The sequence below is a fragment of the Accipiter gentilis genome, chromosome 29 (genome assembly GCF_929443795.1).
Source record: "Accipiter gentilis chromosome 29, bAccGen1.1, whole genome shotgun sequence".
Taxonomy (NCBI): Eukaryota; Metazoa; Chordata; class Aves; order Accipitriformes; family Accipitridae; genus Astur; species Astur gentilis.
Window position 1 is genome coordinate 12,478,741 of NC_064908.1, and position 21,730 is coordinate 12,500,470.

Genomic DNA, 21,730 nt, shown 5'->3' on the forward strand with positions numbered 1-21,730 from the left:
TGAATGCACCATCCCTGCCTTCTCACAGCGCCTGCCTTATCATCACACAAAATACAAAAGAGAACAGCTTCAGGAACCAGGCTATTTAAGTGCACGGCAACATTTACAAGACATGGCGCGCACCATCAGCTGCCACGTGAGAGGCTGGTTTAAGACTGATCAAAGCTCCCAGTCTCGGCCAGGCCAAAGACATCAGGTCTGCCGTCGCTTCGCTCACGTGGTGATGCCCACGCCAACCCCCTTTTGCACCCAGGCAAAAAGCAGGTTTAAACCCACCCAGGAGGTCGCCAGGGAGGAGCAAGTCCCCTATTTTCCATCAGCGTCAGACTCTGGGTGCCAAGCGTCTGCAAACACAGCCAGCCACGTTTTTCCTGGGTATCATTAAAATTTCCCAACCCAGCTCAGTTCTGTGATGTCTTTAAATGTTTTATAATATTTTGCTGCCAGTTGGGTGCTGCCTTGGGATTTGTTGTTATTCAAAAAGAAAGGACAACTTTAAGAGCTTTTCTCTTCCCAGGCAAGGGACTGCCATCACATAAAATGATGAGATTTCAGTAAAAGTGATAGCCACTGCAAAATATCTTGGCTGCTCCTATGTGAAGAATCTGACTGTTGCTCATAAAAAATATTAAAAAAGTTTTCGCAGTTTGTAATTATATTTTACAGTTTCATTACAAAGCTCATTTTAATTCTTCTCCAAACCGTTTTTACCAGTCCTCTTGCCACTTTCTCTTCAGAAAAGTCATTAAGTCAGGACTGGAGATCATCCCATTTCCCCCAGTTTCAAGGATATTAATCTGTTTTATTGGTATTTCATTGTCACTTCCATTCGAGTGTTCTCCATATTTGCATAATTTGCATTGCCACCCCCTTCCCGGTGACAAGCACAGGCTCAGCTTTTCACTTTCATTCTACAGAGTCTCATCGCATTTTGGTTTATTTTCTTTCTTGAGCACATGCTGCCTTCCCTGGGCCAGAACTGCAGGCCGGGAGCAGGATGCCGATGTCCCATCTCCATCGCTGCCTTCCTGGCCACCCTTCAGCAAGTACCAAACCCAGTTGTTAACTCCCAGTCCAAGTGGTGAACTGGCCAGTGCCCATCTCAAAGGGACACGAGTTAACACTGGAGCAACTTCATTTCCCAAGTGCAAAAAGAGTTTCTGTTCTCAAGTACAATCTGTGAAGTCTTCAGAATATTTATGTGCAGCCTGGACAATCCTTAATGTTTTCCAGAAACAAGTCAAGGTGTAGACAAGTCCCTTGTTTCAAGTTACGCCTTTTTCATGTCTCCACTCCACTGATGTTCAGTTCCTCCAAACTGAGGCCACAAAGTAGACACTCTCCTCCCTTTCCTTTAAGGACCAAGCTCTGACCACTGGGACAGCCCATGAACCCAGAGACTGGGTTGTAATTTCCAGAGTCAGCGGCTAAGGAGCATCCTCGGGGATCAGGGCAGAAGCACCCTCGCACACCAGCACGGGGGCATCAACCCGCTGCACACAACACCCGTCCCATAAGCACTGTTAGGCGCAGACATAGGAGCGGGGTTAACGAGGCAGAGAGGGTCAGTGGTGGGGCTGGGCAAAGCACGTGCTCTGTCAGCGTTGCAGTGCAGGCAACGTCCTACAAATGTGTATCATGGCCAAGAAGAAACCACTCTTTGAAGTAGGATTCAGCCCTGCTAACACGCTGGCGAGTCCCTCCCTGCCACAGGGTGATGGCTTAAGCCCCTCTCCATCACCCCCTCCTGCTGCCGTGCCGCTGCACCTCTTTAACCATCTACCTTCTCCCCAAAATATTAATGCCTCCAAGAGCTGTCCTCCATCCCAGTCCCCAAAGTGGGGGGCTGTAGAGGAGCTGGCCATGCTGGGACATCCCAGCAGCTGGGGATGCACCAGCTCCATGCAGCACATTTCTGGCAGAGAAAAAGTGCCCCTTCCGCATGCCCCAAGCAGTGAGACGAGTGCAGGAGCTGAGGAATTGGAACCGACTGAATAATGGGTCCCGTCTTCTGGAAGAAAATGAAATTTGCCCTCATGTTAGCGAAAACTTGCACTCGACGCTCACTGCACATTATAAAGAAAAGGTCAGTGAAACACAACAAACGCAAGGAACCCAACTGGAGAAAGCAATAAATAGTGACAGCAGCCCTCGTCTAATTTTTCAAAGCATCTCTGTCTTTGCTCAAACCCTAGCGATTTCACTCTGTGCTGCTGCAAGGGGCTGGGACAAGCAGCTTTGCTGCTGCAGGATAGGAGACATCTGTCTGTCTGTCTGTGCAGGCTCCCAGGGCTTGTCAACAAGTTTGGAGGAAAACAGGAATTTCCATCAGACACTAATAAGAAATAATAATAATACTAATAATACACAATTGAGATTTTGGCCTCAGGCTCACAGATGTGCTTTGCTTCTCTGGAAAGGGGGATCCCTGCAGCTGAACACAGCTAGAGCAATTCCCAAAGAGAGGAACCCCCCCGTCCCAAACACGCCCAGTGGGGCAGCGGGGTCCAAGTCCCCCCGGAAGGTCTTACCATCCGCGATGAAGTGCTCAGGTACGTGAAGCGTCACCTTGACGGTCAGCGGGCAGGAGAGCTGGGAGCCGCACACCACGGCCAGAACGCAGGAGCTGACCGCGATCAGGGTCAGCGCCGTCTTGTTGATGGGGCTCTTCATCGAACCTGGAAGGCAGAGAGAAGTGTGGGTGGCCAAAAGGCAAAATTATTGTACCAGGGGCCCACTCGGCATCCCTCCTTCCCTGCGTGGATGCAGGAGAGTCCCAACCCCAGGGAAGGGCAGGCATTGAAAACAAAGACGTCAGCTCAGTAGCACTGGAAGAGCTCCCAAGGTCTGCAAATCCCATCATTCCCATCACGCCTTGTTTGGCTGGGTTTTTAATATTCGTGTTGTTTCACTCACTGAGTTACATCCATCTTGGGGGCTATATTTTCCTAGAGGAGAGAGAAAACCTGCTCAGAGGCCGGTACAGACCCTCTCCCTGGAAACCCTTCCTCCCTGGAGCCATTCACCACCCCTGCCAGGCTCCCCCGGTGAAGCCGCCATCACTTCTCATCAGCCATGGTTTATTTGGCAAATCTTGTCAAGTCACAAAAAATAATCAAGCCAAATCCGAGGGCTGCCTGGACTGTGGCATCATTTGCTTTCCCTTAACACCAGGAGAAGTCTCCAGCCGTAGATGTTATATAGCACCAATAAGTGTTAATTATTTACACAAATATATATAAATATTCAGTCATCACAGGGGGGGCTACACTGTGAACAACAAAGCGACCTACAGAGCCAGCCGCTTTTGACAGGCAGGAGATACTACAAAACAAGTTTGATTTTGTCAGGCACAGAAGCTCATGGCATCTCGCACAAAGCAGCTCAATATTTTCTGACACATGAAAGCCAGCCACCGAAGCAGGCACCCAGCCTGCCCCGTCCCCCGTGGGCACCTGCACAGCATGTGGGTCACTCTCAGACCAAGCCATCCCTCCTCTTGAAGGCCATGTGCCTGGCACCAGGACTAAGGGAGGCCTGCACCAAGGAATAATCCTGCGAGGCTGCGGGGATCCCATCGCCCCGTGGCTCCGCTCAGACCTGCACTCTCAGCCAGGCTTGGTTGGTGGCTTCTGTTTTATTTGGATTTTTTTTGAAGCATTAGGTGAAAGCCAACAAGGAGCTCAAGCATCTGCAGGTCTAGAGGCTGGCAGCAGGTACAAACCCACGGGGAAACCCTCGTGGAGCAGCGTGACATTAAGATGACTGAATCACTGTCAACTACAGTTGGGTGGGACAGAGCATCCCCCAAACTCCGCAGGGAAGGGGGTGAAGCTGGGTAATACAGAGTCATCGGGAGAGACCCGGCTGCCCCAGGAGATTCGGATGCTTTTGCTGGGCACAGGCCAGGAGCGCCCATGTGTCCAGATGAGACCCTCCACTGATGGAGATGACCAGGACAAACTGTCCCCAGGCCACCGCCAGCCCACCAGCAGGTCTCTACTGCCCAAGAAGGGAGCAGCCCTGGAGACCACGGCTTGGGGCACCACTGCTCCCTCCCTGCCCGGCCTCTCCAGACCCGAGGGGTGTCCCGCAGCTGCTCCAACTGCACCACATCCCCCACGGCCACCTTGTCCGACACCCCGCACCAGCACTCCGCCTCGCTCGAAGCTAATGACAGACATCTCGCAGAGCGGCCTTCGCTGGTGCTCGGGACACCGATTAAAAGCCACTTGGGGTGCATGGAAATGCCAAGAAGAGGGCACAGCTCAGCAATTAACCCCAGCCGCTGAACAGTTTATTACAGTGTGGCTGAAATGACCGAGCTCCCGGCAGACCTGACCGCATCCCTGCTCAGGATTCAGGCGAGGACGCTTATTTATTTTTGGAAGTCAATCCAGCCTCTCCCCCCCTTGCTCTCCGTCCCTCACCATCTCATCAGCAAAGTGAGATTTAAAAGGCATCAGTTTGAAAATTGAACAGGAAATACATCCAGCAAGTTAGCACTTGCACACCCTGTAATTTGACCAAAGCCGCTGTTAGAGATGCTGGTGCCCGGGCAAGGATCTCACGCTCGACACGGCCTGCGTTTTCCAGGCAGGGCAGCGTGTCCCACCAAAGCATCCCAGGCTACAGCATTTGCAGGGCAGGAGAAGTGGCTGATCTGCTGGAAAATACCCCCATCACTGCGACCAACAGGAGTATGCAAATTTATTATTTATGAAGCATCTTTTAATTTCCTTATGCATACATCATCTAAACAGCCTTCCCACCCCTGTTTCACAGCTTTATTGATGATCTTCTGCGCCCTTCACCTTGCGATCCCCTTTTTTTTCTTCCCAATCTTTATCATATCATCAGCATAAGCTAGCACCTCCTTGGGAGGGAAACTCATCCTCTCGCTGGGCGTACTGTGCCTGCCACAAACCCTGCATTTGCTTGAAGTTACTACACAAATGCGAAAGGAAAAAAGAGAAAGAAAAAAGAAAAAACAAGGAAAAAAGCCTCCATCAGGGTAATTGGACACAGCCAAGTATACAATAGACCAGAGAACACTGGATTTCACCATTATAAATCACCTTTCAATCCAGGGCCTTAAAGTGCTTTGCAAACAATAAATCGCAAATCCCTTACGAGTTAGACAAGTATTATCCCCTTTTCACAAAGAGCCTGAATCACAGGTATGATGGCAGCTTTCACCATTCTGCAGCTGGAATGGAGCTGGAGGAATTAGGATCCGGGAGCTCCCATCCCCATCAGTCCATGTGGCTGCTTCTTTCCCTGTGACTAAAAGGAGAGGGGCCCAGGAGCTTGCAACAGCAAAAAGCCCATAACAGCTCAATGACTCTGAGTTTGGCTGCCCAAGGAAAAGGACAATGTGCTACAAGTCTCCTGCTCCCCAGTCGTTTCCATCACGGCGCTAATTATTGACCTCTAGAACTGCCTGATGTTGGCTTTGACCAACTGAACCAAAACAACGGGTCTTCTGCTTGAGCAGAAATTGGATTTCCAGCTCAGCTCTTTATTGCTCAGGGCCAGTTTGCTGCCAAGTTTGAAGGGAGGCAGCTGGAAAAGCAGATCCTTCCCTCATTCTTTAAAGAGAGGGACACGGTTCCCATTTTCAGTCCCATTGCCTGCTCTTCAAACCACTGATGCTCCTGCAAAAGCACTCCTGTGCTGTGTTTAAACACCCATCTGGAGATAAAGCAGCTTCATGCCAGGCCTCTAAAACCACAAGAAAATGCTTTCTTAGCAAGCCACTGCTAACCAAACCAACCTCAGCAGGTTCACCAGGGCTTCACACTTCTGTTCACGAGGTGAGACAAAATGACCCATTCCTTCCTTGGCCTGGGGAGGGGATCCAAACCAAGCTCCGTAACTCAGGCAGCACCACATAAACCACAATGCTGCAGATGGGAGCTCTACCTGGCTTTCCCTCCTCTCCTTGTCATCTGCAGGCTTTCAGAGAGGTGTTTAAAATGCAGATTTGCAAACCCAGGTCCACCAAACAAGCTGGCATCAACTTCCATTACCAAGAGGGGGAAGCTTGTAGGGGGAATGCCAGATTTCATGGATGGCTAATGGGACTCAGGAGCCCCAAGAGCCTCAGCACCCAACACAGGTCTTTGTTTGGGTCTTGTGGGGTCCAAAAAGCCCAAGAGGAAGGTGGCAACCAGGCATGGCCGAGACCAAACTCACTCCCCAGATTCCTCTGCCCTAATAAATCCTTCACATATTGAGATGACCTCTCTATAATTAAACATGTTTCTACTGTGGTTTTGGATGGTTGCAACAGGGTGAGTGGGTGCCCAAGTGCTCAGCTGGGCTGTTTTGGGGGAAAGTGATGGCCCACGAGGGCTCCTGGGGGAGGCAGACCCAGGCAGCCTGTGCCCAAGGAGTGAGTGCACGATGAGGACGAAGAATAAGAAGAAATTACTTCTTTCCGTATGGTGAGAAGTAACCTCTCCCCCCCAGCCTGTGAGAGCAAAGGAGAGAGAAGTAGAAGGGAAAGGCAAACTGCTCCGTTTTAGGGCAGAATCACACCTGAGATGCTTCCTGCTAGTGATCCAATCAATGGCAGCTTAATTAGACTGGAAGACAAGAGGAGTAGCCAGGGCTGTGGTCAGAGGGGCTCCTGCCACCGCCACCTTTCCCACCCAGGATTTTTTTTTTTTTTTTTTTCCTTTTCTTAAACACCAGTACCAATTAGTCCAGCTCCAGCCTACCAGAGAAGATACGGGTCCCTCTGCAGACAGCTCAGAAACAGCATGCAAAGCACCACATTCCCCTGAAGATTTTGCACCTGCTGCAAGATGAAGATAAATTCAAAGCCACTGGTGTAAACACTCTGCAAACAGCCCCTCCAAATACACCGTGTCTCCTTTAAAATATCATTTCCTTGTGCAGTTAATTACTCGCTGCTTTGTACACTTTCCCTTGCCCACCTAAAGGACAAGGGGGGGAAAAAACCCAACAAAACTCCGAGCTCATTTCTTTTTAATACTGGCAGTGCTGCCTAAATTTAGGAAGGAAAAAAAAAAAAAAAAAAAAAAAGGTATGTTCAGAACACGTATGGATTTACGAGCCACACAAATATCCCGCGCTCTTGGTAATATGATGTTTCTAAATCAGGCTCATAAATACATGCTTGGGAGATTAGTCTATAAAAAAAATAAACTTTAATTACCCCATCTTTATCAGCACACAGCCCATGGTGTTAGCCATATGTGGGTGTTAAACACCAAGTGCTTTGCAATCTTCCCCACCCCCCCAGAGATAATAGCATAATACAGAATGTTTCGCGGCTACTCGGATATTAAAATGTATTTCTACCACCGGAGGAAGACGGGGCTGGGGAAACCAAGCGGGAGAACAGCGAGTGCCTGAACTGCTTAGCAACGTGCGGTGCAGCCGCCAGCGCCCGGCCGCTGTGCTGCGCCGTGCTGCATGCAGAAGCACCCGGCATGGGGCGAGCAGCACCCCCGGCACCCCCGGGGAGCGGCGAGCCCACCGCAGCCCGTCTCGCGTCTCCGTGCTGCTCCCAACGCACACCGATGCTGCCGGCGTGTCGGAGTCGGGCACTCCTAATGATCCTTCTTTGTGTTCCAGCGGAGGCTCATTAATACGGTACAACAGCGTTTCCAGGACACCCTCACACACAGAAACATCTCAAGGTGTTTTACAAGTGGGAGATCATGTCAAATCAAATCAAATGCCAATTAAGACGAGCAGCGGTGTTGGCAGGCGGCTCTTGCCACGGAGCACCCCTGTGCCGGGGAGCAGCACTGCCCACCTCCCCTCCCTGCCCTGCACCAGGGCCTCCCCACCCCTTCCACATCAGGATGGTCCCTCTTTCTCCAACACACCAGACACACGGGGTGGGATGGGACGGGACATCCTCCTTCCAGCCAGACCCAGCTCTCCTGCACCACGGTCCCCACCAAGCCTTGATGGACCACTCTGCCCCAGAGCCACCTCCCTCAGAAAGGGGGGATACTGATGCAATGAACCCTCCAGGCAGCATCTGAGCAGCGAGGTGAGAGCGCGAGCAGGCATTTCATTGCGTACCCTCTCTACGACGCCTGGCCTCAGCCCCTCCTCGAGCAGGCATCTTCTCCGTCACTGCCTTGGACAAATCCCAAGGGATGGTGCTCATATCTACAGTCTGGATCTGGGTCAGGGCTTGGGCACTGGGCTGTCTCCAGCGTCATTCCCAGAGTCAGCAGGATGGGGATCAGCCCCAAAGTGGTGGCTTTGCTCCCCTCGTGCCAAGGGAGACCCCCGGGGAGACTCCGCTCACCTCCAAGGCGGCAGAGAGGGCACACACAAGAAGGGACGGGAGGAAGCGAGGAGGACAGACGGCTGCGTTGTGCAGCAGAAGGGTGAGATCAGACTCTTCTGGATTTATAGAGGATTTGATCTCGCTAAGGGCATGCTGAATCAGATTACTACTATTAACGTTTATGAATTACCCACTAGCAATTAGCCGAGGTGTCCTCTGGTACGGCACGAGGGGTGCAGAAAAGGCAGCCCTGGGGTGCGGGTCAGGGAGAGGAGATGCCGAGGAGCGGCATGGCCACCGTGGGGAGGTCAGTGTCAGACCCCATGGCGAGCCAAGGGTTTGGAAGCTGAGCTCCGGTATGCACCACAGCCTGCACCACTCGCCCCGGCGAGCTCTCGCGCTCCTCCAGTAGCCTGAGCCTTGGCCCTTCATGCGCTCCTGGAGTTTTAATGCCTCGTGTACTGAATAAATGTATTTACTTCCTACTTATACAGTTACCGGTGGTGCTCCGCTTTTGCTCTAAAACACTGTACCTGCGGCTCGCAGGGAGATGCCACCAGCAAATTTCAATCAGGAGGAGGAGGAGGATGGGGGGAAGCGGAGGGAAAGGAAAAGCCCTGAAGGCTGGGCAAGGAAGGGGCAGCAGAGGGGAGGGGGGACAACGGAGATGACCGAGGTGGCACAGGTTGAGATGCTGGTCTTTGCTGACCCACCAGCCCCATCACCGCCAGGGTCACCACCTCCAGCCCCGGTCACCGTGGGCAGGGTCTCCTGCCCACGTATCTTAGACCTCTGCCGGCACAGCAAAGAGGGAAGAATTTGTGCAAACCCAATTTGGTCTCCTGGCGCTGTTACATTTTTTGCATTTCTCTGGGCATGGACAATTAAAATCAATGAAGTCAGTTTTGCTTTCATGTTCTTGGTGCTGAATTGGTTGAGATAAAATCACATTAAAGAAACAGTTACATATTTAAAGTCAGAGATTGCCTGCATTGGAATTTTCTTTCACGCAAATCAATGGAAACACTTCTCCTGGAATTAAGGCCTGATCTTTTTTTGTTTTAAACTCCAAATGAGTCCCAATTTTACAATATACAAACACAAAGGCAAATCTGAGTGGAAGGCTTCATTTTAAGGAGGAGGGAAAGCAATTTTCAATACAGTGTAACAGAAACATTATTCCTACAGGAGAAAAGAGAAAAAAACCTAATCATTGTCTATGAAATAGCTCCTGTTGAGTCACAGCCCAGGGAGGATTGTGCTCGGCGAGCAAAGGGCTGGTCAGACAGTTGAATTGATTTTGGAGATCAGGAGAGAGCAGTGATGGAGGCCAGGCTGCCAGGGAGAGCTCAGGACCTGGCAGGAGATGCCCCAGCACCCGGCGAGCTGCCCCAGGCTGCTGGACCTCCACCACACTGCCCATCCAGGCCCTGCTGGCTCTCCCATCGCCACCCTGCAGGCAGAGCTGGGCTGCTGCCTGGGATCTGGGAACCGGCCTGGGATCTCCAAAGACAAAAAAACCCAACCCAAACCAAAAAAACCCCCCACCCAGACCATCTTTCCCCTCCCTCCACTATTTTTAAAATAGATGCCAAATGACCCAACAGGGTGAGAATAAAAATCTCTGCTCTGCAACAGCTCCCCAGAGTCAGGGCATATCCCCTCCATGCCTCAGTTTCCCCCACAGCCAAGTGCCACGCACGGATGAGCTTCACCAACGCGGCGTGACGTCCGCAACCCTCTGCCTCCTCCCCCTACTCCAGCCAGGAGACAAATCCATCGCGTCACGGGCGCGCCGAGCATCAGCACCAAAACGCATCTTCATTTTCCAGCCGGCGCTAACTCTCGCCCTCCTCCCGCCTGCATGCAGCACCGTGTTTATGTTCCGCTTCCTGGGAAACAAGAGGCTCGTTACGATGCGGAGGGCGACAGCAGAGCGATTAGTGGAATTTGTTACCCACATGCTCTGAACAAAATTAAATTAAAAGTGCTGCTTTGCTGTCAAGATAAGGGCCAAGCCGGAGAGATAATTTTTCACTCTCAAACACTCAATTACTCGCTGAGGCTGTATCAGATACAATCAAAAAATAAATAAATAAATAGAAAGACCCACGCTGCCTCCAGGAACAGATGTAAAAGCCATTATCTCTAGCACAGTCCGGGGAAGTTAAAAAGCCTGCGGCTGCCACGGCTCTACGACCGCTTTAATTGCGGACCCCTCTGCTCCCCAGCTCACGCTTTGCAACCACCTTGCCACAGCGGCCCCTCTCCCCAAAAGCTCCGTACCCAGGGCACGGGCAGCAGCGTGTGTGCACCCCTATACGTACAGCCACCGGGGGACTTACGGGACCAAACAGGCTGTTGGAGCAACCCCAGCCCAGCTTCCCTGCACAGATGGAGTCTAACAGGGATGGAGAGGGGCTCTGGGTGGGTTTTATGTGCTGATGCAGCGCCTGCTTGTTCTGCAAGCAAAATAAGCCATCATGCAAAAGCACCGCATATGTTTGCTTGCTAGAAAAGCAGCATCCACGACAGAGCTTTTTGATTGCTGAGAAAGGTTGAAAATTAACAGCATCCCTCGTTGGCACCACCGCCCTGGGGCATCGCAGGGGTTTGGGCAGGGGCTGTGCTGCGGGGGTGCAGCCTGGGGGCGGGTGTACCCTGGTCCTCCGGGAGGTAAAGATGGGACTTGTATCATGAAGGTATCTCATCCCCAGAGATTTGGGGATGTCCAGGTCGCGTGGGACCCCGGTTGTCCCCTCTGGGGTGCTCTTCCCTGGCCTCGCAGAGAGCCGCATGGCTCCACGTGCCACGAACCAGCTGGGTGTGCACCGCGCACCAACGCTGACCCGTCCGTCTGTCCCTGCGGCCCCTTCCCGGGGAAGTGGGGGCACGGCCGGCTGTGCCACGGGCTGACCCCCCAACACGAGGAGGGGTCGGGCTGCCAGCAGAGGCAGGGAAGGAGAAAGCTCCCGGAGCACAGACAGACAGCACGAGGCACGGACAGACCCATTACTCCCTCTTGCTACTGTAAGCAACCCAAATCAACGTGTTCGCTTTATTGCCTTTTGTCTCCCATTTGATTCCCGACGGCGACTCCCCCAGTTTGAAGGCTGCCGGGATAGCGAGCTGAACCCAGCACGGACCTGGGGGGGACGATTCCCTGAGGAGCACGGCACGGCACAGACGGGGCGACACGTTGCCCACAGCGTTTACTCAGCCCCAGCGGGGCCGGGGGCACTGGCAGAGCACGGAGAACGGTACCCAAATTTCATTCTGCATTTCGTTTAGTTCCCCATGAAATAATAAGTGTCTGCTGCCTCCGGAGACAGGAGAGGATCAAAGTGAAGCTTCCTCATATGTAACAGACTCCGAATACCTAATATTCCCTTATAAAAGGCCTTGTTTTAAACACCAAATACAGAGGCAGATCAAAGCTCAGCTTCTCATTTCTCTAACAGCCCTCAGAAGACTTCGCCAGCCAGCAAGGCACACACATGCGCGCACACACATGCGCGGCTGACACCAATCCAAGGTACATAATTGAACTCTGCTAATTTGTCTAAAGCATCACTGCGTGCTATGGAAACAGCCGGGTGCCTTGCTCACGGAGATCTCAGCCAAGGAGCATCCCAAAATCAGGTCCTCCCTTCCCTGGGCTGCTGGGGAGCTCTCCTGGGATGGCAGCAGGTTGCTGGATGGGAAGGAACCACCTGAACAAAAGCTATGCATGGAAACAGGGTGGGATATTTCCCTCCTCCTCCTTTAACAGGCTGCAATAGAGATGATGCCAAGAGGGGTGAAGCGATCCCAGATCCGAGCGTGGAGGAGCAGGCTCAGGGTGGTCCGGCTCAGACTGAAGCAGATGCCAGAGCCTGCTTGAAGAGCAGCAGCCAGCTGAGGACGTTCGATGAGAGATCCCAGCTGGGTCACTGAGCTGGGTGCCCTCCAGCACATCTCAACCATCACGGTATCAACAGCATTGCCTTGCGCTTGCACCCAGCGCTCCACTTTGTATTTGCGTTTCCAGCAACTCTCTGTACCTGACCTTTCTGCTGTTGTGTGGAGCGAGATCAGCCCCAGACCCAAGAGCTCACCAGCCGCCACGGAGACCCCCGGCAGGTCCCAGGGGCTCAGACAACCGCCAGGCTGCAGGAGGGGCCAGAGGCTCTCCAGGTCCCCAAGATGAATGGGGTCAGGATGCTCAGCCCCTCGCAGGGTCTCCAGACGATGCCATCACTTTCCCTGCCTCAGTTTCCCCTGACCCAGGAAGCCACACAGCATCTGCCCTGCAGACCCAACGCAATGCCGATTTACTCTTCGTTCATCCCTTAGAGACCTTCTCCTAGAAGGGGCTTTAAAAGAGCAGAATCATTTCTGTGTTACAGAGCAGCTGCTCCAGGGCCCGAGGAAGCAGACGGAGGTGGAGGCGGCTCACTCGCGCCTCCCCCCTCTCCACCAGAGGGGCTCATTAGACTCACCGAGTCCTTGACGAGCCAGGCAGCACAGAACACAGGGGCCAGCCCACCGCTGCAGGGAGCCTGGTACGGCCTTGGAGTTCTGATGCTGCTTCTTTTCTGCACATCCCGCCCCCCCCCCCCCCCCCCATCTTTCTCTCTATTTGAATAGCCATCGGGCAGGCACTGCATGCGACCTGCGGCACTCAGGGCTGCAAAGCCTGACCTGGAGCTGGATATATTTTGCTGGGCAGGAGGCAAGCACAACCCCAGAGCAAGGAGGATGGAGCAGAAGCAAGGCACTGTGCAAGCGAGGTTTGTGCATAGGGCTCTGCCTCCCTGGTTTGGGGTTTTTTTTGCTACTAATACTTTCCTCTCAAACTCAGAGGGAGACCTGACTGAACACATCCCATGCTGCTCAGGAGAAGAGAAGAACCAAGTAGTATCAAAGCTTGGTATCACCCGTGATGGGCAGCTGGGGATGTGGATTAGCATCTCTACAACACTGGCAGCTCTCTCGCAGAGACTTCAGCTCTGGTGAAAGGCGCGATGACTGACAGCTCTGGAGACAAGAGCCATCCCTGTACCACAGCCGGCACGCAAGGAGGTTCCCACACTTCCCGATTCTCCCAGGGGAGTGGGAAAGGGGAGAGCCAGCCCCCACAGCAAGCAGAGCCCTGGAGTGCACACACCTGTTGTGAACAGGTTGCAAGAAAAACTAATTTCTGGAAAACCTCGTGGAGTCAGTAACGCAGGTCAGCAGGAAGGAGCAAACCAGCCATCCCTGGCCCCAGCTGAGGGTCCCTCCAGCCTCCGAGCATGGAGCTCCACCTGGCCCGACAGCCTCCCTCAGGACTCGTTTCACTTGGAAAAGCAGGACATTAAGTTCAAATTCCAGCTCCCTTGGGACTGCAGGCCAGCCCTGCCATCAGCGCTACCACCCAGAGCAGCGGTCACACTGATCCATCGAGAAGAAGCAGAGGGCGGAGAGCTGGTGTGGGCACAGGCACTGGGCTGTGGTGAAAAGAAGGGATGCCTCGCTGCAGACAGGTATGAACAGAGCACTTCTTGGCATGAGCCAGCTCCCCAGAGACACCAGTGACCAGCATTGCCTCTCCCAGCTGAAACCCCAGAGGTAGGGCTGAGCCCAACAGCAGAAAAGGACCAAGGTTCCATAGAAAAGCCTCCTCTATGTTATTTCTTACGCTCTCCCCGCCTCTAACTTCTCTGGAGACTTTCCAAAGACAGGGGAACATAAGCCTAAGGGGATCCCACAGACCTAGAAGCTGGGAAGATGCTGGGACCACAGAAGGCGATGCCTTGTTTGCCCCTGCCTCTGTGCCCAGACGGATCAGATTTACTTCTCTATATATTCCAGCACTGAAAACCAGGTTTCAATGGGTCTGCTGCTCCTGAGCTACCAGAACAAGCTCTCCCACGCATAGTATTTACCTACAGGAATGTCCCTCTAATACACATTGTAAACGCAATACAAAACCTGCAGTCTTTCTTCTACAGGTGACAAAAAGCCCACAACCACTTAACCAGCTGGCTTCAACAAAGCTCCAAGTAAAACCAAACCTACATGCCACCTAAGTGAAAACTTCCCATTGCATCGGCTGGGATCAATGCCTTGACAGTATCAGTAATTAGGCTCAATCCTGCAAAACCTCATCCAAGAAGAGAAACCCCAAGGAATCTCTGTCCTTAGACCTGATAACTATCTCACAGCACCTGCAATGACACGCAACCATGGCAAAATCGATACGGGAACATCACTGTAAGAATTAACCGTATCTGACGACACATCCTTCTCTATTAGAGTTATGATCTCATCCAATTACGGATCTTTGCTGAACTCGTAATTATGAGTTTGGTACTGTGACTTCCCACTAAGCTATTGCCTTCCTTCCACGAGGGAGAGAAGAGTCAATGAAAGGATAATGGAAAATTCCTTTCAAGGACACAGTAATGGCAAAATTTAGCTAGACAGGAGGGGAAATTCAATGGGGACTTCATGCAAGACAATTCCCTCGGTTAACCAGCACCAAACACGAACAAACCAGGTTCTTGCAGCATCACTCAAATGCTAACGTAGATCTAACAGCCAGCTCTGTGCAACCGTGCGAGGCAGCTCTTCTTCCCGAATTCCCTTCAAACCCAGCCATCAAAGCTGCCCAGGTGAACAACAGCTTATTCAAAGGAAAAGAAAGGCATTCTTCCCATTTATCTATTCCTTTATATTTGCCCTACAAGGAAGCTTAAACAAACAACCCAAAGGCAACGTATATGTCAATAAGAATATCTTTGTACCCGGCATCCAGCACAAACGTGTTTCGAGAGACTGACTCGACCTCACGAGGAATGACGTCAAAGCAGCAGGAAAGCAAAGATTTATCTCTTTTCCTTAAAACACTGTTTTCCACACCTTGCTTGCACACCATCTATCCCTTCCCTTGTGGTGACTGAAAAGAACTCAAACTTTGGTGACTTTTCCAAAGTACCCAAGGACTTTAACACCCAGCCCAGTATTTCAGAATAACTCATTGAAAAAACTACTGCAGCACTTGGGAAATTTTCCTCCCTGCACCAGCAACTTTTCGGGACCATTTCTTTTGTCCCTGTTTGCAATACAACCAAGTTCTTCCTTCTCTTGCACGTCATTTTCCCTTTAACACAGCTATGCTTGTACTGCAACAGGTAACTAACTCACAAATTCTCTCCCTGCTTTCCATCAAAAGTTCATTTTAAACTCAGTGAGAATTTTTTTGTAGTTCTAAAACACATGGGAAAAAAAAATTTAATGCCCTGCCTTTCAGCAGGAACAAATGCAATGCACCCCTGTGCACGCGTGTGTTTACTCCCATGTGCAATCATCAAGCTGATCAGAGGTGTTGAGGTAATTTCACATTCAAATAAACACCTTGTGAGCATTTATCGGAATGCCTAATCATTGAAACAAATGGGGCCGCATTTGCTGTGGTGGGTGCAGGCATCTATCTGGCGTGCGTGTGCTCTGCCAATGCCCAGCTTAATACAGAAAACAAATGGAGGAAGCAGACCCACTGTGCAATTTTTAAATTGCTTCCCAATGTAGTTATTTCCTGACAGTGATTTTTCAAACGCAGCAGCAAGTCTCGCCCTGTCCTCCGCCAAAGAGCTTGGTCCAAGGGTCCCGAACAAAAACGATCCAGTGTAGTATGACTGGAGAAAACATGGACACTAATTTCAAACTGCAGATGATATTTCAGTTTCTCAGCTCCTCTAACTCACAAAAAAGCCTGAAGGGACTCCGGTCTACAAATCCCTGCCCCAGCCCTCATTTTGAATTTGTTCCTTTTAATTGCCTTTGTGCCGAGAGGAAGGCTGGGAAATTTCTGTCCAACTGATGCTTTGCATGGGAAATAAAGGGCAGAAAACAGGAGTCTGGAGCAAGGAATTGCCAAGGTGACCATCCCCGACAGCTGCAGGTGTCCCACCAGGACTGCCACCAGTGCAGCTTTAGGGAAGTGCCAGGGCATGTGTAATGTAACTGATACTAGAAACCATCAAAGAAACCCAGAACCTCAGCAACATCACTGGAAAATGCTATTTATGGCTTCTGGATGGTGCTGCATCGCACAAACAACATATCTTGGGATATCCTTAATACTACGGACTGGTATTGCGGTCCTTACCTAGACTCATGCAGTATCAGACAGCATCAACCCGCAGAAACAGTCAAGGTGCTTAACCATTTTTTTCCCTCTTACACCCAAACAAATCACCAGTGCCTGTGTCATTTCGTACCTTTGCTTCGTCGCCGGCTCCGATACTGCTCAGTGTAGAAGGTTAGCTGGGTTTCATCGTCCGCCTCTGAACCAGAGTTTCCTTTGGCACGTCCAAACCCAATTCCACCTGCAAGCAATAGAGAGGAAAAAATCAGCCCTGTCAGCTGGGATGCAGGGCAGCAGCAGGGAGCTCCTTGGCAGAGTTGCCGGATTTGGCCGCCATCCACCGCTCCCAGCCCAGGTGCTCTGCTTAGGGTCACCAGAAGTCACCAGGGACTTTGCCACTCGTGATTTCACTGGTTCCTTTTTGCCCTCGTTAAGAATCAAGACCCCATGGTGCCAACTGCAACGTGAATGTAAGAAGATGCTGTCTACCTCCAGGAATATATTTTGCAAATGTATTGTAATGCATTTACAAAGAAAAACTCTGAATGTAGAGGCTGCTTTCCCCAAGGACACCTGCATGGTGAAGCACAGTGAATTTTAGGTGTTTGCTTCAAAGCAAACCCAGCAGAGACAAGTAGCACGGGGGGAATACAGCACTTGGGAGGCGCTCAGGACCCCGCTGCATGGCAAGGGTCCGGCTTCCCTCCCTCAGCACCCACTTTGGCCCATTTGCTGCACCAGCTCGCCGTGCCGGCCAGCAGCATGCATCCCGGCAGCGGCCAGTACCGACAGCCGTGGCAAGGAGCAGGGCTGGCCCACGGTTTACCCGGCATCTCCCTCCCGGAGCTGGAGAGGGTGCAGGATGCTGGAGGAGCCCGGCTCGCTTCAGCCGCCAGACCCACCAAGGAGTGACAGATGCTTAAAAAGCGACACAGACTCTAACTGGCAGAAGTCCTTCAATCCTTGCAGAGTTTAAAGCAGAGAGGCCTCTGGGGGTTGACAGTGGCCCTTTAAACTGCCATTAAAATATTTTACTGTTTTTAAAAAATCCTTTATTCTAGGCAGAAGCACAATTTCCCCACTTCTTGGCAGGAGAACAGAAAACGAGCAGTGCCTTCTGCCCTCTGAAATCCTTAATCACCGTGATGAGAGGTGGCTGGCAGGAGCCAGAGGGATGCCGGGAGCTCGGCACGTGGCTCCTGCCCCGTCCGTGCCCCAGCCAGGCCGTGCAGTGCCCTCGGACGGGGGCGGTCAGGAAGAGGCTCCACCAGCTCCTTTCCTCCTGAAAGCAGCAGGCGAGGTGCCAGTGCTTGCCCACAGCACCGTTTAGTGCTTGGACACGGGAGCTGGGGGCGGTTTACAGGCTCGCACCCCAAACCCTAACCCACCGCCAGCCCCTCTTCAAACCCCTGTACCACAGCGAACATCCGACGTCACGATGCACCCCCACACCAGGGACTGGGGTTTTGAAGGGCACAGCAGAGTGGTAAAACCAATAAGGCTTATTCACATCAGCGAGGAAAATCTTAATTAACCTGGGCTTCTAATGCAGGCCCTCGGGCAACCAGCCAGGGCTGCAGTTCTGCTGCACATCCCCTTCTCCTGCCGAGCAAGGGCTGCCCAGGGCTCTCTCCCAGCCCGGGGCCGGGAGGCAGACACCAGCTACAGGAGGGTTTTCCTCCCCACAGCTCAGCAGAGCCATCTCCTCTGCCCGGGAGAGGGACTTGGATGTCCCCTGCGCAGGCGGCACACGGCACGTCCCTCTGCCGCTTTCCATGAGCCAGACCTGGTCCCTTTTGTGCAGGCAGATGGCCGGGGATGGACAGAGGCAGCGATCTCCAGTGCTCACTCCGCTCTCGAACCCCACCGAGGTGAGCAAGGCAACCGGTGCAGGCAGCAGCTCCACCAGCCACCATCCCAGCCCCCTCCGGCCGCCCCGCGTTTGTTTGCCGGCTGCGTCTCCGTGATGGATGGCGCTGACATGTTAAATTACTCAGGCTGGATGTCTTCGGAGAGCTGGTGACAGCGATATTGCATTTTCTGATTACCCAGCACTGCGCAGGATGTATAAATACAGGAGTTGGGAGACCCGGCACAGGTCCCCAGTCTGCAGCGGAAACGTCTCCTCTGCCCCAACACGTGGTGGCAGAGGTCGGCCTGCAAACACGCGCCCAGGGCAGAGAAACAGCTGCAAGGGATGCGCTTTTACCCCTTCACACTGTCAAGAGTGCTGGAACGCATCTTGGCGGTGCTTTTGGGGGTCCCGGAACCCAGTCGAGGCGGCCTGGAGGATGCAGGAATGCCGATCCTCAACCGATCCCGCTGTGAACCTCATTTCACCTTTAACTGGCCCCAAAATCTTGCCAAAGCATCCCTGCAAGATGCTCGTGCACCAGCTCCGCCGGCCGGCCTCGGTGGCAGGCTGCTCGTGTGGGCACAGGGCTGGGGATGTTTGTGGCAGGACTGAGGATGCTCACAGCAGAGAGCACCCATGTGCGGCTGCTGATAGGGAAGAACAGGGAGAGCACCCAATTAAAGCCACGCAGCCCTGCCTGCTCAGCCCTCCTTTTCTCTTAAAAAAGAGAAAGAAACCCACCAACTAACAGAAAAAGGATCCTAATTGCCACAACTGATTACAAAGTAGAATAAGATGCTTAAAAGAGAGAGGACAGGGAAACAGCAACTTTGCACCTGTAACACACCAGCAACTGCCTGCAGTGGCTCCCCCAGGGAGCAACACCCCCTTTACACCCAGTTTACTCCTATTGAGAAAAAACAAAGCTCCCCCTCCTCGCCCGTACTCCCCCCCCCCCCCACCTCCTGCCCCACCGCCTGGGGACCAGGCACGGAGAGGAGGGGGAGCTGGAGGAAGATGCTCTCCTTTCTAATCCTGTTTGCAGATTTACAAGCTCGTTAATCCGTTCAAATAGATCGCAGCTCAGCTACGCACTGGGGCAGGGCGCTCGTTTTGAGCGCGACATTAATTTAGCGGGGAGCAAGGCGGGGTGCCAAGGCAAACACCTCTCGTTATGGTGTAATTAAAGATGGTAGCGTTAATGCTAAATGGGAACTAAGGAAATAAAATTCAGGAATTAGAGGCTCCGTCATCACCAAAGAGTTTGTTAGGTAAAGCCCTGTGTATTTTTTAAAGGTGCACTTTTGTCCATTAAAAAAACAAAACAAAACAAAACCTGACATTTTAAATCCCTTCCTCAAAGCCAAGAGGTTACAGAGCATCTCAGGGAAGCAACTGTGGATGCAAAACAAATCAAAACTGAGTTAAAATAAAGAAATAAGTTACAGGAGCTGTTTGGATAACTCCTGTCTGAGGCCAGGTTGACCTGGGATACGTAATCCCTCCAAGCTGGATGTTATAATAGAAGTGGGAGCTCATGTTTGTCCCCAGTGGTGCCACCCTGCGTGACACCTTGTGTCCATGCATCCCCGCAGCCACAGCCCCACTGCCAATGCAAAAGGATTTTCCGCATCCCTCCCCTCCAGAAAAAGGGCCAAACCCTGTACGCGCTGCAGCATTAAAGACCCATGACCTCCCTACTCAACTGTGTTCGGTTCACTCCACCTCCACGCTTGCTTGCCCCATGCAGTGCAGTCTCCTGGGTCTTCAACAAGACCCTTTGCTCCCAGGCTTCCCAGTAAAAAACAGATGAGGAGTCCCCTCCCCACCTCAGTGCTGCGGCAAGGTCCACTCACTGAGGGCTGGCAGGGTGATGCAGAGCTATACAATTAGCTAAGTAGAAATTTTCAGTTTAATTAATTTATCCCTACCAGTCAACTGAAAAACCAAACATGGCCAGAGAAAGGTAAATTAGATGCAGTTCTAGGGAAGAAAAAAATACACACGAACATTTTCTTTTGAAATGTATCCAGTCAACGCAAAAAAAACCCCCAAAACAACCCCGATAAAGAAAAAAAGCCCTTTAAAAACGAAGCACTCTGCTCTGGTTTGCCATTGCAGCAGGGGTACGCACACACACACTGGCTTCAGCTGATGAAAATTCTTCCTCCTCATTGATCTTCCCTTTTCCTTCTGCCTATGCCCAAGAAACCAGACTGGGGCAGGTGGTGCAACACCCAGGTGACGGCCCCACGGCTTCCATCATGGAAAACTGGGATCACACCGATCCCAGATGACAGCCCTTGCACAGCTGCCAAGGGTCTGATTTTCTGCAAGGACCAACTCAAGGAGCTGGATGCGATGCTTTTCCTTGGATGAGGTGAAAGCTCCTGGCTGAACCCCAAAAAAGCCTCGCCACCAAAACACGATGCTCCGTGGGCACCGCGGGACAGACGGACAGGGCGAGGGGGGAGGCGGAGGGGTCCTGGTGAAAGCAGGGACCGTGGGCTTTCCTCCCTGGGCTAACTTTGGGCAATTCACGGCTCAGCCAAGAGCTCTAAAAACACGAGAAGCTGCAGCCCCAATAAACAGTGCGTCCCATCTCAGGCAGAAGGAGCTATTAATCGCTTATTTATTCTCAAAGCCAGGGTGCTTTTAAAGGCCTGCCCCAGGAGAGGGCACCAGACCCCCTCTCTGCGCAAACCAGCCTCCCCCCAGGGCATCTCCCAGCCCCGCACCCCAAAATCCCACCCAGCCATGGGGAGGGTGCGCAGAGGGGTCCATCGGCCGAACCCGCATCCTCGGTCCCTGCACCGCCACCTCTCCCCGCGGTTCCCAGGGCATCGCTTCCCAGTTTAAGCCCCGCTCCTCCGATGCAGCTGGGTTGGGATGCTCCGAGTAGCAGCTGCATTTTGGGAACCGGTACATCCAGACCCTCTCGGATGCAGCATCCCTCCCTCCTGCACTGCCAGCCCTCAGCAGAGACATCCTCCTTCCAGCACCTCAGCTCTTATCATCCTCTCTGTCCCTCTATTATTTATAAACTCTAAATGCACTTCACTCGATAAAAGTGTTTGGGGAGAAAGTTTGTATGAAAAAGGCATTAGACAAAATAAAGTTATATGGTACTGTAAATGGAGAGGGTGGTGTGGGGTTTTTGGGCTTTTTTTGAAGTCGATCTTCTCCGCAAAATACGACCTTTCCCAGAGCTGTTAGAAACACTTAGTGCAGAATCAGATTTAATGACAAGTAATAGGCAGCAGTTTAAATGCACTTAGTGCAGGGAAGCGAAGCAAGGCAAAGCTTATCCCAGATTTGGTTTTGTTGGGCTGGGGCGTTGGGTTCTTTATTTTCTGGTTTGGTTTATCATGTCCTTCTGCAGAAGTGGCACTTGGAGCCCTTTCAGAGCCTTTCCATAAAGGAGGAAATCCTTTTGCTGTGCACAGTTCCTGCAGGGAGAGCGCTCCAGCTGTAGGGCTCT

The 21,730-nt window shown here is 52.2% G+C and overlaps 1 protein-coding gene across 2 annotated transcripts in view; it reads right to left on the reverse strand.

Annotated features, from left to right (window-relative positions):
- Positions 1-21,730, reverse strand: part of ASTN2 (astrotactin 2) — a 361,171-nt gene that overhangs the window by 224,277 nt on the left and 115,164 nt on the right. For both annotated transcript variants that reach the window (XM_049832481.1, XM_049832482.1), the window contains exons 5-6: positions 16,528-16,635; positions 2,532-2,678 (exon numbers count right to left, since the gene is read on the reverse strand). In XM_049832481.1, the coding sequence (XP_049688438.1) occupies positions 2,532-2,678; positions 16,528-16,635 (255 nt within the window). The remainder of the gene's footprint in view (positions 1-2,531; positions 2,679-16,527; positions 16,636-21,730) is intronic.